This window comes from Colletotrichum paranaense (assembly GCF_030867605.1).
Source record: "Colletotrichum paranaense strain IMI 384185 chromosome Unknown Scaffold_9.1, whole genome shotgun sequence".
Classification (NCBI taxonomy): domain Eukaryota; kingdom Fungi; phylum Ascomycota; class Sordariomycetes; order Glomerellales; family Glomerellaceae; genus Colletotrichum; species Colletotrichum paranaense.
In genome coordinates this window covers 1944874-1958613 of record NW_026848967.1, presented here as the reverse complement: position 1 = coordinate 1958613, position 13740 = coordinate 1944874, and the positions used below count along the sequence as shown (strand labels likewise).

At 51.3% G+C, this 13740-nt stretch overlaps 5 protein-coding genes across 5 annotated transcripts; 3 read left to right on the top strand and 2 right to left on the bottom strand.

Moving 5' to 3' along the window:
• Nucleotides 1-1075: 1075 nt before the first annotated feature.
• Nucleotides 1076-3157, top strand: CPAR01_11416 (H+ symporter family protein; the record flags this gene model as incomplete). Its single annotated transcript, XM_060495675.1, has 4 exons — nt 1076-1288; nt 1354-1566; nt 1887-2042; nt 2159-3157. The coding sequence occupies 4 exons, from the start codon at nt 1076-1078 to the stop codon at nt 3155-3157; spliced, it is 1581 nt and encodes a 526-aa protein (XP_060346023.1).
• A 1503-nt stretch (nt 3158-4660) lies between these two features.
• Nucleotides 4661-8197, top strand: CPAR01_11415 (subtilase; the record flags this gene model as incomplete). Its single annotated transcript, XM_060495674.1, has 15 exons — nt 4661-4810; nt 4870-5202; nt 5260-5323; nt 5376-5432; nt 5485-5524; nt 5579-5636; nt 5693-6064; nt 6115-6594; nt 6650-6770; nt 6829-7264; nt 7321-7436; nt 7491-7566; nt 7618-7708; nt 7766-8025; nt 8086-8197. 15 exons carry the CDS (start codon nt 4661-4663, stop codon nt 8195-8197), a joined length of 2766 nt encoding a protein of 921 aa, XP_060346022.1.
• A 167-nt stretch (nt 8198-8364) lies between these two features.
• On the bottom strand, nt 8365-8754 carry CPAR01_11414 (cupin domain-containing protein; the record flags this gene model as incomplete). The annotated part of the gene is made up of 1 exon (XM_060495673.1): nt 8365-8754. The coding sequence occupies one exon, from the start codon at nt 8752-8754 to the stop codon at nt 8365-8367; it is 390 nt and encodes a 129-aa protein (XP_060346021.1).
• Nucleotides 8755-9521: 767 nt separating this feature from the next.
• CPAR01_11413 (amidohydrolase) lies at nt 9522-11077 on the bottom strand (the record flags this gene model as incomplete). Its single annotated transcript, XM_060495672.1, has 2 exons — nt 9522-10612; nt 10666-11077. 2 exons carry the CDS (start codon nt 11075-11077, stop codon nt 9522-9524), a joined length of 1503 nt encoding a protein of 500 aa, XP_060346020.1.
• Nucleotides 11078-12799: 1722 nt separating this feature from the next.
• On the top strand, nt 12800-13438 carry CPAR01_11412 (uncharacterized protein; the record flags this gene model as incomplete). The annotated part of the gene is made up of 1 exon (XM_060495671.1): nt 12800-13438. The coding sequence occupies one exon, from the start codon at nt 12800-12802 to the stop codon at nt 13436-13438; it is 639 nt and encodes a 212-aa protein (XP_060346019.1).
• Nucleotides 13439-13740: the final 302 nt, after the last annotated feature.

Sequence of the window (13740 nt, the reverse complement as noted above, 5' to 3'; positions counted from 1 at the left end):
TCTCGGCGCCGATAGCGCGGGGCAACTTCGAGTGCTTCCAGAACAACTGGAGAGAGTAGCTTCTGACTAGTAAGAAATCAGCCACGGAATCATGTCAATCTGCGTTTCTTCACGTAATACGAGAGCAGAAACACAAATTGTCGTGGTGCTTACGGCCCGGCGAACGCAAACTGACGCCCGTTGTTGTGCGCATTAGTAGCGACCGTCCGGTCTATGGGCGAGTGGAGCTTGGGTACTTTGGGGCTGTTGCTAAGAGCTGATAAGCTAATTCCAAGCCAATGGCGGCTGGAGTTCGCCCATGGGGAAGGATCCAGTGCCTGTTAGTGCATTGGGTCTTTGAGGAGAATCATTTGTGCTGTGTGGCTAGCAGCGGAAGCCGGGGAGCGAGAGTGAAGGGTGTGTGGGTTTGTTGTCCCCCTAAGGGTGTGCTGCATGCTTGCCATTGCCGTCTTGGCCTTTTTCGATGTGATGTCACGGTCACAACGAGACGCACAGTCTCTGATATCCCATCGTTTTGCTGCTCAGGGTTCGTCTCATTTGGGGGTGACGACGCTCGGTTGGGGAAGCTGTCACTCAGTAGGTGAATTATGCGGCCAGACTTCGGCGTATTCAGAAGCCCGCGATAGGCTTTTGTCAGATATCTAGTATGCTGGTTTCAGGGTAAGAAGAAACGTTGTTGGCCAGTGACTTCCAGAAGATTGCCAATGAGTGAGGATACTTTCTGGCAGCTTAATTAGCGGGCTTTTTGGTTCCCAGCTGCGTATCTCCAATTCTAAACACCGTGCTATCCCCATGTATTGGCCAAACTCTCCAGCCCTCCCATGTGTCCCCCAACATGAAGGACGGCATCCACCCTCCCCGGACTGGTAACAGCCCTCGTCGGCCCTACATCATTCTAGGTGTATTTGACTCATGGATAACCCCGCTCCTGAGTTAGTGCTCACGGGGTTATGCCGTCGACAGGTCTCGTTATTCGTATAAGACCGTCGCGGTGCCGTACGAATTCACGCCGGGTGTGGTAGTCCTGATCTTCAACTGTTCAGCCTGCCTTTGCGACTGGAATCAACAGCTCATCATGGACGATAAAACACACGTTGAGCCTGAGAGACCTCACATTGAGCACCATGGGGACCAAGAGCCATGGCACGGCATGTCCGTTGGCCGCTATCTGGGGACACGCTTCACCACCCTCAAACCGCCTATGCTGAGCGCGCCGAACCCGCTGAGGCTCGTCAAGATGATCAACAGAAGGCAATGGGCATTCTTCGCTGTCGCTTTCGCTGCCTGGGTATGCCTCCGTCTTTATCTATGTCAAGCTCACCACATTGCAACTTTGCTTACGCTTCTCAATAGACCTGGGATGCCTTCGACTTCTTCACCGTCTCCCTCACCATCACCGAACTTTCCGAGACATTCGACAAGTCCAAGACAGACATCACTTGGGGCATCACACTGGTGCTGATGTTCCGATCCGTCGGATCCATCCTCTTCGGTATTGCAGCAGATCGCTACGGCAGAAAATGGCCTTTCATTGTGAACAACCTCCTCTTCATCATCCTTGAGCTGGTAAGAAAAATTACTCGTCATCTCTTCTCTCTAACTGCGCTACTTTGATTGGCTTCAACCGGCAATTATGTGCCGAGCCTGGCCGGCGCCAGACAAGCTTTCCCCTCTCCCCTCTCCCGTCTTGGCTGCGCCGTTGGGGAATCCCTGCCCCCCTCCGCAAACCCGTTCGTTTCCCCCAGGCTTCTCTCTCTCTTGATTGCCGTTGTTCAGTCACCTGGATGCTAGTGCCATGCGTGGCAGTGGTGACATCAGCGTCCGCTCTTTGTTCTATGCCATCTTTGTTGTTTTGGTGTTCCAAGCTAATAAGCCGATTTCCGCAGGGTACTGGCTTCTGCCAAACCTACGAGCAATTTCTAGCATGTCGCGCTCTCTTCGGAATCGCCATGGGCGGTCTTTACGGCAACGCGGCAGCGACTGCCCTTGAAGACCTTCCAGCAGAGACCCGCGGAATGATGTCCGGCGTCTTACAACAAGGTGTAAGTCTTAATACCCGAAACCAAGCCAACAAACCATTACCCCCCAAGCCACCAACGCTCTCCCGAATCCTTCAGTTGGTCGCATCACAAGACTAACTTTTGATTTCGCCGATCAGTACGCTTTTGGATACCTGTTGGCCGCGGCTTTTGCCCGAGGGCTGGTCAACACGACCCCGCACGGCTGGCGCCCACTCTTCTGGTTCGGAGCCGGTCCGCCAGTCCTCTTCATCGCGTTCCGTCTGATGCTACCCGAGACCGATACCTTCATCGAGCACAAACGCATCCGCGAGGCGGCCGGCCGACGCGCTGAGGAGGCTGGACACACGAGCGTGACCTCGACCTTTTTGAAGGAAGGTAAAGTGGCTCTGCGGAGACACTGGTTGCTGTTGACTTACCTGGTCCTCCTCATGGCCGGGTTCAACTTCATGTCGCACGGCAGCCAGGATCTCTATCCCACCATGCTGACGAACCAATTCAACTTCAATGCCGACATGGTCACCGTCACGCAGGTTGTCGCGAACCTGGGCGCTATGCTAGGTGGCACGACTGTCGGTTACTGCAGTCAGATTTTCGGTCGGCGTTTCAGCATCATGGTTTGCTGTGTCGTGGGCGGTGCCTTGCTGTATCCTTACACGTTCGTCACGACCGAGGCAGTCATGGCTGCCGCCTTCTTTGAGCAGTTCTGCGTGCAGGGCGCGTGGGGCGTCATTCCCATCCACCTCATGGAACTCAGCCCTGGTGCATTCCGCACGTTTGTAGTCGGCACATCGTACCAGCTGGGTAACCTCGTTTCGTCGGCCAGCTCCACTATTGAGTCACGCCTTGGCGAGAACTTTCCTCTCGCACCGAAGGGCACGACGAAGCGCTACGATTATGGCAAGGTTATCTGCATCTTCATGGGCTGTGTGTTTGCGTACGTGTTGTTGCTGACCTTTATCGGCCCTGAACATCTGCGACGGAGCTTTGATGTGGCTGATGATTCGGATATGAGAGAGGTTGCTGGGGATGAGATGATGCAGGATGAGCTTCACAATCGCGAGGGCCGAACCGGTCACCTTGCGCACAGTGATGAGGAATTGGGACACCAGGAGAAGTCGGCTACTCACCGGGAATAAGCTCAATCTACAGCATAAAGTCACGGCGTAGCTCAAATTCTAGTTGAGATAATCCAATGATTCAATCCCACACTAAATCAGAGCCGTCAAAAGCATACACCGAGAAGAACTTCTCATGCCATTAGGAATCATTATCTTGATAAACTCCGTCTCGTACCTCACGGTCAGTGAGATTTGCTCGCCTGAGATGAGACTGCGATCTTAGAGTGTCAACTAGAAACATTTGAGTTCGTCGCAATCGGACCGGCTTGTCTAGATTTACTCCAGCTGCGGGTGTAGCGCGAATCTCCCGCCCGGGGGCTTTCCCGGCTTCAACTCCGGTAAAGTGGGCCAAAGTCCGGCCATTTCGCCGAATTCACATTGATGACATTAATACTTATCCGCGTTGGATGCTCTACATGTACTCACCGTATTGGTGCTCATCTTACTTGTATACTCTGACGGCTCTCGGAAAAGGCCAAGAAATCGCTGGGCGGCTCAGCCGACTTCAATGCGATTGCTCTTTTTCTGGATGAGGGTTCGGCCGCTGCATCCGATCCCGTTTCTTCGGCCAAGATACCATTTAAAGGGTTGGATTGCATGCGCATGTCCAACACGAGGTGATTGATAGAATAATATGCAGGAACCTGCAGCAGGCAGGCGCCTGACGACGGATACTTATCAAGCCTGAGCTCACTTTCAGCCCTTCGCTGTGACATGTTGGCAGCCATGGGTCTCTGCAGTTCATCTAACCCCCAGCTACACCACATTTTATGAGCCTAATCGCACTCTGAAGTAGGAATGGTGCCATCTCGCGCAATCAGCGACCGAATAGCGCGTTTTCCGAGTCACGCAGTTGGTCGTTATCGAAGAGAGCGCAACACGAAATTTGCGAGATTTCGACTTGCAATTTGCCATCAAACGCACCTTGTTCTTCCAGGGGTAGTGTCTTGGCAACATCCCTTGGGTAGCATCGAGCACTACAGAACGAGTTTACCCCTCAATTGATTTCACAGCACATCTCTCTTGTTTGCTGTTCAACGCGATGGAGGTTCATGATCGACGTTCGTAAAATACGCTTCGAAGGGCATGCTTATAGTTGCCTTTGGATACGAGATGCTACGCACTTTCGGGGATCAATGTGTTTCTTAGTGCCTATCATAAGATCTTCCTACAACCGGAACATTGTTTATGTCCGCCAAGTTCAAAAAAGACGGTATGATTGTCAATGTCAGCGCTGCACCATCGTCCGATACCGCGTGCAACCCCGGCATATTAGCCATCCCAAGAAGGAAGCTCATTCCAACAACAATGGCGATATCGCCAGGAATCTCTCTGCCCATGGCCGTATCGGCAATGTAACGCTGCAACAAAGAGTCGCAGCCGGATTTCGGTTGAGGCGATGTGAATGTCACCAGAGCCGTCAATAAGTCGCGACTATAAGAGCTTCATCCCACCGGTGTGACTTTTGCTATTCAAGAGACAGAGCTTCAAGCGGCGAATTATCTTGAGTGAACACTCATAATGCATCTGCTGAGCATTGCCAGTCTCCTTGCGCTTCCCGTTCTGGGGAGTGCACAGTCTTTCGCTACTCGTCAAGTTCCAGAGGGTGCAGATGAGACTAACAACGCTACTGTCCCTATTGCCAAGAGCTACATCATCGAGTATGCCTCGGTATGTCAATGCAATGTTGACTCGGGAATTCAGAAGCCTAGACTAATGTCCGAGTTTAGGGATCAGCCAAAGCCCGTCGCGACGTTGCCCTCGAGGCCGATATTAAGGTCGTCAAGAACTTTGAGAGCGACATCTTCTCCGGCGCTAGCATTGAGACCGACACCCACAACATTGACAGTCTCCAGAACCTAGCTGGTGTCGCTCGCGTCTGGCAAAACACCCGTGTCAGTTTGTCTCCTGTTGAGGGCCTCAAGTCGATCGAGGAGGCTGCTGCTGGTGACTACAGCCCGCACAACACCACAGGCGTGAGCAAGCTTCACGACAAGGGCATTTTTGGGCAGGGAGTCAAAGTCGGTGTTGTTGACTCTGGAACTTGGTACACACACCCCGCCGTGAGTTACTTGCTCTTATCATCCGCTTCATTTTTTCGAGTGCTAAACATCACACAGCTGGGAGGTGGCTTCGGCCCGGGTTTCAAGGTCGCTGGTGGTTACGATCTCGTCGGCAACGGCAGTAAGTCTCAGAGTCAGGTGCGAGACGCGAGCATTCTGACAAACATGCGTAGTCTGGCCCTACGAAGATAAGACCCCAGATGATGATCCGTTGGATCAGCTTGGACATGGTATGAAGACGTTTGACCCTTCGTACCAGGGCCGAATCTGACCACCGCACAGGGACCCATGTTGCAGGAATCATTGCTGGAAAGAATGACTTGTAAGGCCACCAGGAAATTTCTTTGCATAAGAGACTAATGATACCCCTTTCCAGCTGGAGTGGTGTTGCCCCTGAGGCGTCGCTTTACTCATACAAGGTCTTCGCTCAGCTGGTGAGCTTGACGTCCGTGCCCCTGCACACTTGCTGTTGTTGTCTGACTTGCGGCAGGATGCTACGGATGATGCTACTCTCATTGAGGCTTTTCTCCGAGCCTACTCCGACGGCGTGAGGATCCTTGAGACCTTGAGAAAAATCACGCAAGTACTGACATCGAAGCAGGTTGACATTATCACTGCCAGTATTGGTGGTCCAGGTGGCTGGTCTACAAACGCGTGGGCTGAGATCGCTTCTCGCTTGGTCGACGAAGGGGTCGTAGTCACGATTGCCAACGGCAATTCGGGTGCTGCCGGTGCTTTCTTCGGAAGCAGTGGTTCCTCTGGCAAGAATGTTCTCGCCGTGGCCTCTGTGGAGACCGAGAAGTATCCTGCCTCGCCATTCGAGTTGACATCGGTTCTCGACGGCAACACTGAGACCGTGAAGGTGCGGCCTTCGTTTGTGGATCTCATGCCATGATATCTAACATCAAACAGGCTGGATACTTGCCTTCAACCTACTATTTCTCATCCGATATCGTTGATTGGCCGGTTGTTCCTCTGAACTTCGACATCACTGATCCTGCGGACGGCTGCGAACCCTACCCTAACGGCACGCGCAGCCTCAAGGGCGTTATTCCCTTGGTAAGAAGAGGGACTTGCACTTTCGCAACTAAGCAAGCAAATCTAGTTGCCCTTGGTGCCGAGTACATCTTGTTCTACAACAACGAAAACCCCATCATCACACCCGGAACCGATGATGATGTTGGTCTGATTGCCCTCATCACTGCCGCAGCTGGTAAGGTCATCATTGAGACTGTTCAAGCCGGCGGCAATGTCACCGCGGACTTTTCTCTCAACCCCGAGCAGGTTGTTGGCTTAGAATACCCCGCCGGTGGTCGGCCAAACACTTTCACTTCCTGGGGTGCTTCAAACGACCTCGACATCAAGCCCGATATTGCTGCTCCTGGTGGTCAAGTCGGTCTTACCAGTCTTAAGCACCTCTCTGCTAGACATACTAACATTGCCTTAGATCTTCAGCACCTATCTTGATGATACCTATGCGCTGCTGTCCGGGACCTCGATGGCCACACCTTACGTAGCCGGCGTAGCTGCACTCTTTATCAGTGCCCGCGGCGGCCGATCTGTACATGGTAAGTCCTTTCAATCGGTCCCAATGACTGGACTGTGACTGATCATTGTATTTTCCAGGCAAGGGCTTCGCCAAGACATTGCACCAAAGAATCATCGCCAGCGGAACTTCTCTCCCCTGGTCCGATGGAACCGCAACCGACTACGGCTTCTCGGCATCGGTTGCCCAAGTTGGAAACGGTCTCATCAACGCTTTCAAGATTGTCAACTACACCACCGACATCGCCTTTGAGAAAATCGCTCTCAATGACACCCATTACTTCAGTCGTTACCATGACGTGACCGTAACCAATAATGGTGCCAAGGATGTGAGCTACAAGCTCTCGTATGAAGCTGCCGCTGGGGTGGAAATCCTTGGCTGGTACCCATTCGTCGCACCCTGGAGTGGCGAGAAAAGACTCAAGAGCTTTACAGAGTTGACGCCCAAGAGTCTTCCTGTTGAGGTGTCTTTGCCAAGAGACTTCACTTTGAAGCCAGGCGAGAGCAAAACTGTCAGGTGAGATGCACATTGTGAAAGGACGTTCTAAGTTGCAAAGAGCTAATGGCGTAAAGTGTCAACTTTCCCAATCCCGACAGCCTTGGCTGGAACTCGTCTGCTCTGCCTATCTACAGCGGAAAGGTCATAGTTTCTGGCAACAGCGGAGAACAACTTTCCGTGCCCTACCTAGGTGAGATTGTGCGGTGATGTCAACAATCCGATGACTTGACTAACTCCAATGAAGGCCTCGGTGCGAACCTGAAGGCAGAGATTAGCCCGATCTATCGTCCCTCGTACCCCTTCACCACACAAAGAGACTAGTGAGTCGATGTGTCCAGGTCTCGGGACAAGTACCAGCTAACCTTAGGCAGTGTCTACTCTTTCAATCTCGACCCATCCGTCGCCGATTTCCCCATCATCTACTCAAAGCTTATTTGGGGCAGCAAAGAAGTCCGATGGGACGTAAGTCTTACTGCCAAATCCGGTTGAACGTGTGAATGGCGGCTGACTCGTACCAAGATTTACGAAGCTGGTTGGACCGATAGACAATGGGAATATCCGCCCGTCCCCGGTCAGAACGGCTACATTGGCCCAGCCACCAGCCACGTTGTAGCTGGCAGCGTGTCATACTTTGACCCCAGTCGTTATGACCCAGATGACACCTGGACCTACCCTCAGGTTGACCTGTACCGCAATGCTCAGACCCAGGCGTCGTACCATGAGTTCTGGTGGTTCGGAAAACTTGGCAACGGAAGCCAGATTGAGCTCGGAAACTACACGTAAGTCATGATGAACCCTTTTATCTTTGCCGAGGGTTGGCTAACAAAATTTCCAAATAGCATGCGATTCGCTACCCTGAAACCTTTCGGGAACCCTGTGGCTGCTGATAACTGGGATGTTTTCCAGACACCGCAGATTCAAGTTACTGGAAAATACGAGAGACGAGGATAGGCGAAGCTTAGTAGATGAGTTGTTTTGAGAAGCTACACGTAGGATGCTGGTGAGAATGGGCCCTATCTGTGTGTTTTAGATACAAGCGTCGCCCTAGATATCCAGCTGTCAGAAACTCTCCAGAGACCTTTCAAAATGAAGCCTTTCGGAACTTACAAATGCTGAACTCATTGCGACCGATTCTTGTAATCCTCATCGGTGACAGCCTCATGCCACTTCGTTTCTCCAATACCAACAACAAAGTGCGTCATAATACTTCCATCATCGGCGCCGTGCCAGTGAGTCGTGCCGGGAGGAGCCCAAACAGTGTCTCCAGCGTTGATTCGCTTCGCCTCGCCGCCCTTGTCGCAGACCCATCCGCTACCGGCCAGCACTCTAATCATCTGTCCTCCGACGTGGGTGTGCCAATGCGTCCGAGCGCATGGGGTAAAGGTGACGTTTGCGATGACGGCGGTTTCGTCGCGGTTGATGAGTTCCATGTAGACATCACCGGTGAAAGTAGCCGTTGGCTTTGCTACTGGCGTGGCCGAGGCCGGAATGACTTTTGACTCTGGCATATTGGAGGTTTTTTTGGTGGGATTTCGTTGATTTAGGTTGATGCTGGAAGATTAAAGATGAGGAGGTTTCTGCTTCAGACTGGCGGCGGGTGCGGTAGTTATAATCACGCCATCAAGTCTCCGCTATGTTGATATTCCATGGCAAGTGAAACCGAGGGCATCATGCGAGGTCTTTGATCTGATATTTAGTGGCAGAACTCAATCTGAGCTGCACCGAAAACAAGATGAATGAAATGGCCTTCTCCGCCTCTAGACGCAAGCAAATACCTCCATCAAGATAACTCGGCATCGAAGGCAACCGGCACAGACACGGGCGCTCTTAGATATGGCGGAGATCGGCCGAAGTGGGGTTGGCTGACAGCTCCCCCGCATCTTGCGTGATAACTCCGTGTGGTGGCAACTAACTCCGTCACGATGTACTGCTCCATGGTTCAAGTCATGCCTGAGCCGGGAGCCGAATATCCAGAAGTCGACCTCACTCACGATGATGTTCGAGTTGCCGCGTTACGTCGATGGCTGGTGGTGGTCTTGAACACCTCTATCAGCTACCTTAAGTATGGGTCCATCATGATTCGCGACATGCTCAAAGTCACTCGGATTACTCAGCGCGCCCAACTGTATTATTGACTCCTCTAAGGCGGAGTAGACATTCCGTGCTTCATTTTGGGTGAACGGAAAACTGAAAGTCAGAGTTGGCCAGATACTGAATCCTTGACCGTAGAATAACTAAGTAGCTGCGGATCGTCAACTGTATGCACTAAACATACTCATGACTGCTCAAGCATATCCTTCCGGTTCATGTAGAAATTGTCCATAATCGTCTCTTCCACCACCGTCATGTTGATGCCTTCTGCCTTCTTGTTCAATCTACTCCGGCTCTGAATCAAATTCACCGCAACATCCTTCCACGTAATGCTTTTCCCGTGAAGACCGAGGTCACTCGCCCCCTCAACTTGACCGGTAAATGACACAGGTAGCAACTTTCCATTCTCCTTCCGAATGACGCCTCCAACGATGACAGTTTCCACGTCTCTCTCACTCGAATGCAGAACCACCGCTGCAATGGGGTCTTCTTCAGCAGCAGGAAGCATGGCGGGGCTGTCGGTGCTGAAGACTACTAGGTCTGCCTTTGCTCCAACGCGGATCTGGCCAACCTCACCCTCCATGCCAATCGCCTTTGCGCCGCCAATTGTAGCGAGATTGAAGGCTTGCTCAGCTGACGGACCGACATGCCGGCTCCACTTGCCCTGTCTCCGAAGATTCTCTTGTCGTTCGAGTCGGGCATACTGCAAGCCAAGTCGCATCTGATTGGGCATGAAGCTGCTGCCACAACTGTGGCAGTCAACCCCGAGGCTGGAGTTTGCTTCAAACTCTGGGTGAAGGGCGACTGGCGGCCATCCCATCTGAAGCTCTGTATTGGGAGTAGCAGAGATGCAGACGTTGTGCTTCTTGACAAGCTCTGCGTCACCATCCTTTGGGAAGTTGGCGTGAGAGATGAGTATATCTGAGCCAAGCAGGTTGTGGTTGTTCAGGGTCTGGAGAACAGAAGGACCATTGCCGAAAGCTAGACCGCCAGCACCGTGTGATGTTATAACCTTAGCCTTTGCAGCGCGAAGCTCCGAGTAGAGAAACTTCATTTGGTCGGGCGACTGATACAAGTTGTCCACTGCGAATCCAATTTGCACTCGCCCGTCTCCGTATGGGCCCTTTGTCGCTAGCGATTTCCATTCTTCGAGAACATGTGAAGATGTATAGTCATCTGCTGTAGAGAACGGGCTCCAGCTGGTCGTTCTGGGAACGCAGTAGCAGTAGACAGAACGAAGCCCGGAGGCTATAAGCGCCTGAATCAACGTAGGGGCTGGTTTTTCATCGTCAACTACTGGCTATAATTATATCGAGCAGGGGTCTTACGGAATTCTGGGCCAACATTCAGACTGGAGTGGTCCACAATGGTCGTGGTCCCGCCATCTATAGCTTCAAGTGCGCCACCAAGTTCACCCCAAAATGCGTCTTCGGTAGAGAATAATGACCCAATGAAGTTTCCTCGCGGCAAGTACTCAAGTAGAGTGTGGTCGACATGGCGACCCTTCAGCGCGGTTTGCCATACATGATGATGTGTGCTTATAAAGCCTGGAGACACGATCTTGCCCTCGCAGTCAAACACTTTGACATCCTCGCCGGCTGTCCTGACATTTGGGCTGATTTGTGAAATCGTGTCTCCCTCGATGAATATATCCGACCGCTGAGGTTTTACTCTGCCATCCTCTCCATGGATAAGAAGCACGCCATTCTTCAACAAAATCTTGGTTGGCGAGACGGTCATGGTTTTGTTTTTTTGATAGGAAGGTATGCAGCGAAGCGAAGGTAGCTGCCGTATCGTGATGTCTGAGTCACCCTGTGGTTACTTATGGCCTTTCCCAACGGCCGTATCCGGAGGGTAATTAGAGGCACGACGGAGAGTTTCTTAAGTCCATTGTTGTCGCGCTAAGACGAGAAACCCCGCCAAATAGGAAGACGCGCTCATTTCTATACTTCGCGCTCTTCATCTAGAAACATAAACGCGAAGAGCGAAGAACTTTACGGCCTGTGAAGGAAGATGTACAACTTGGTCCCGGACATTTCGGAGGTCGGATGTCGATATGGAGATAGGCCTAATGTCCGAAGGGCATGAGAGCTAGACGCCACCCAATGATAGGGTAACGTACCTTATTTAACTTCCTTCTCATCGCTTCCTAGATGTTGCCTCGTACCACGACGGATCAATTCATTCCTCTTCAGGTTTAAATATGTGAGCATTCCACAGACAGCTGCCGTGGGGTGTAGAACCTAGCAATGCACGTGTCAAGTTCTCAACTTCTACTATTGATTAGTGGACAGCGAGGATCAGCGAAGTCTAGTATTGGATGAGTGTAAAGGACACAACAAGGGAAAGATAATAAAGGACTGAACTCCACGTTCTAAATTGAGAAAAGAAACATTTCAGTCCTGGAACCTAGCTTCAGATACAACAGCTGTGTCTTTGATTCTGCCACGCCAAAGATGTCGCCTGTCCCCTAACACGTGCTTCCTTTCATTCTGCCAATATTGTAGGTATAAGGATCTTGATACTCTGTTAAGAGGTAATAGCTCCAAACAAACTAGAGAAAGCTCATGATTCGAACCAATTCTAGCAAAATTCAAAGAACTTAGAAGTCAATGCGTCAAATAGCCCCCTCCTCAACACGCATGCTATGTTAACGACAAGTCGGGCTGCTCATGGATGTGGACTCCTTTCCAAGTTTAGACCGACAAGTCTATCAAGACGCTTTGGGTGCCCGCCCCAGAACGCGGTTCTCTATTGGAACCGTAGAATGTGTTGACCTAGTAAACGGTGATTTCGGCAGAGGTAGAAAAAAGCACTCCAGCCATACATCAATCAACTGAGCTGTATTGGGCACTTGAATCACATCCCATGACAACACCTCAGCAGGATACATCGCCGAATGTTAATCAGGGACAAACCGGCAGGCAACCTGAAGTCTCGGTAAATATCTGCCTAAATACTTTCCACTGGATTGTCCTCTGGCTTTAGTTGACCTATAGAGACTTTTCTGTGCGTTACTGCCCAAGGCCCCATGAGTCCTTGGTATGTTAAGTTGATAATGTGCAATTTCCAACAATGGAAGACCATGAGCGCGCAGAAATCTCTCGAGATAAGCTCCTAGCGTCATGTTCAAATATTCTCAGGACGTTTGGGGATGGGGCTAATGGGAGGAGGGGCTCCCCCTTCATGCATTAACGGAACTTTTGTTGGGGCTAGACGTCAGCTTGAACGTACATGTAAGCTTAGTAGCCCGTGATAGGATGACTTGGACTCTTTGAACGCAAAGGGAATCCACTCCCAGCCGTGGACCGTGTAGACATAAGGGTAATGGGTCGGCTCAGTCATTGCACAAAGAATCGATGTTTCAGACTTTAAGCAGTACCCGGAGTAGTCCCCTTTATTACCAATTGTTTCAAACAGTCATATTTGTTGCGCCACCACGAGCACACTTTAACAACCACCATGCTCACTGACGACCTGAAAGGCGTCTATCGCTCCGAACGGCTTATTTTTCGGGCCGTGGAACACAACGACGAGGACAAAAAGTTCCTACACACCCAAATCGAGAATGACCCAGTGACCGTCGCCCTCTCAAACCCGATGGCGCTGATGCCAAGGACCAGTAAGCATAGCGAGTGGATGGTTGAGCAAATGGCCAAATCTGTTCTCTCTGTCATGGTCTGCCTTCCAGCAGATACTTCTGGCGACGGCGACGAGGAAGTTGACGAAGCGAAGACGGCTGCGCCAAAGCCCATAGGATACCTAGCGATCGGCTGGGGTGGGATTCCTCCGGCAATGGCCCATCACCGCTCAGTCGGCCTCGGGATCGCAATAGCACCACAGTATCAAGGAAAGGGCTACGGAACCGAGGTTATCAACTGGGCTCTCGACTGGGCCTTCCGGTATGGAAACTACCATCGGGTTCACCTTGGCACTGTCTCCTACAATGAGCGAGCGCAGCACTTATACAAGAAGCTTGGTTTCGTGGAAGAAGGCCGTAGCCGTGAGTCTTATTGGTTTGATAGACAATGGTATGATATGATCAGCTATGGAATCCTAGAAAGTGAATGGGAGGTAATGAGGGGCATAGGGTCTAGATAAGCAAATTTCATCTGTAAAGTAGTTACTTAGGCATTCGAACCTTCACTCGGGAAAAGTGCAACTCACTATGAACTCTTCCCTCAAACCTATTAGCGCCCTGAATCTCAATCGAGATTCTGCTTCCGGTAGAAATCCTCATTACGAGAAAGGCTTATGAGATAGTCATCAGGGTAGTGCACCCTAGTCTGACAAGGCAATTTGTCAGGAATAAGCTGCTCCGGAGACTGTCTAAAACCGCCATCATTCAACTCGCGATCTGAGAAATATGTCTTCATCGTCGGGAGTTCGATGAAACATGTCTT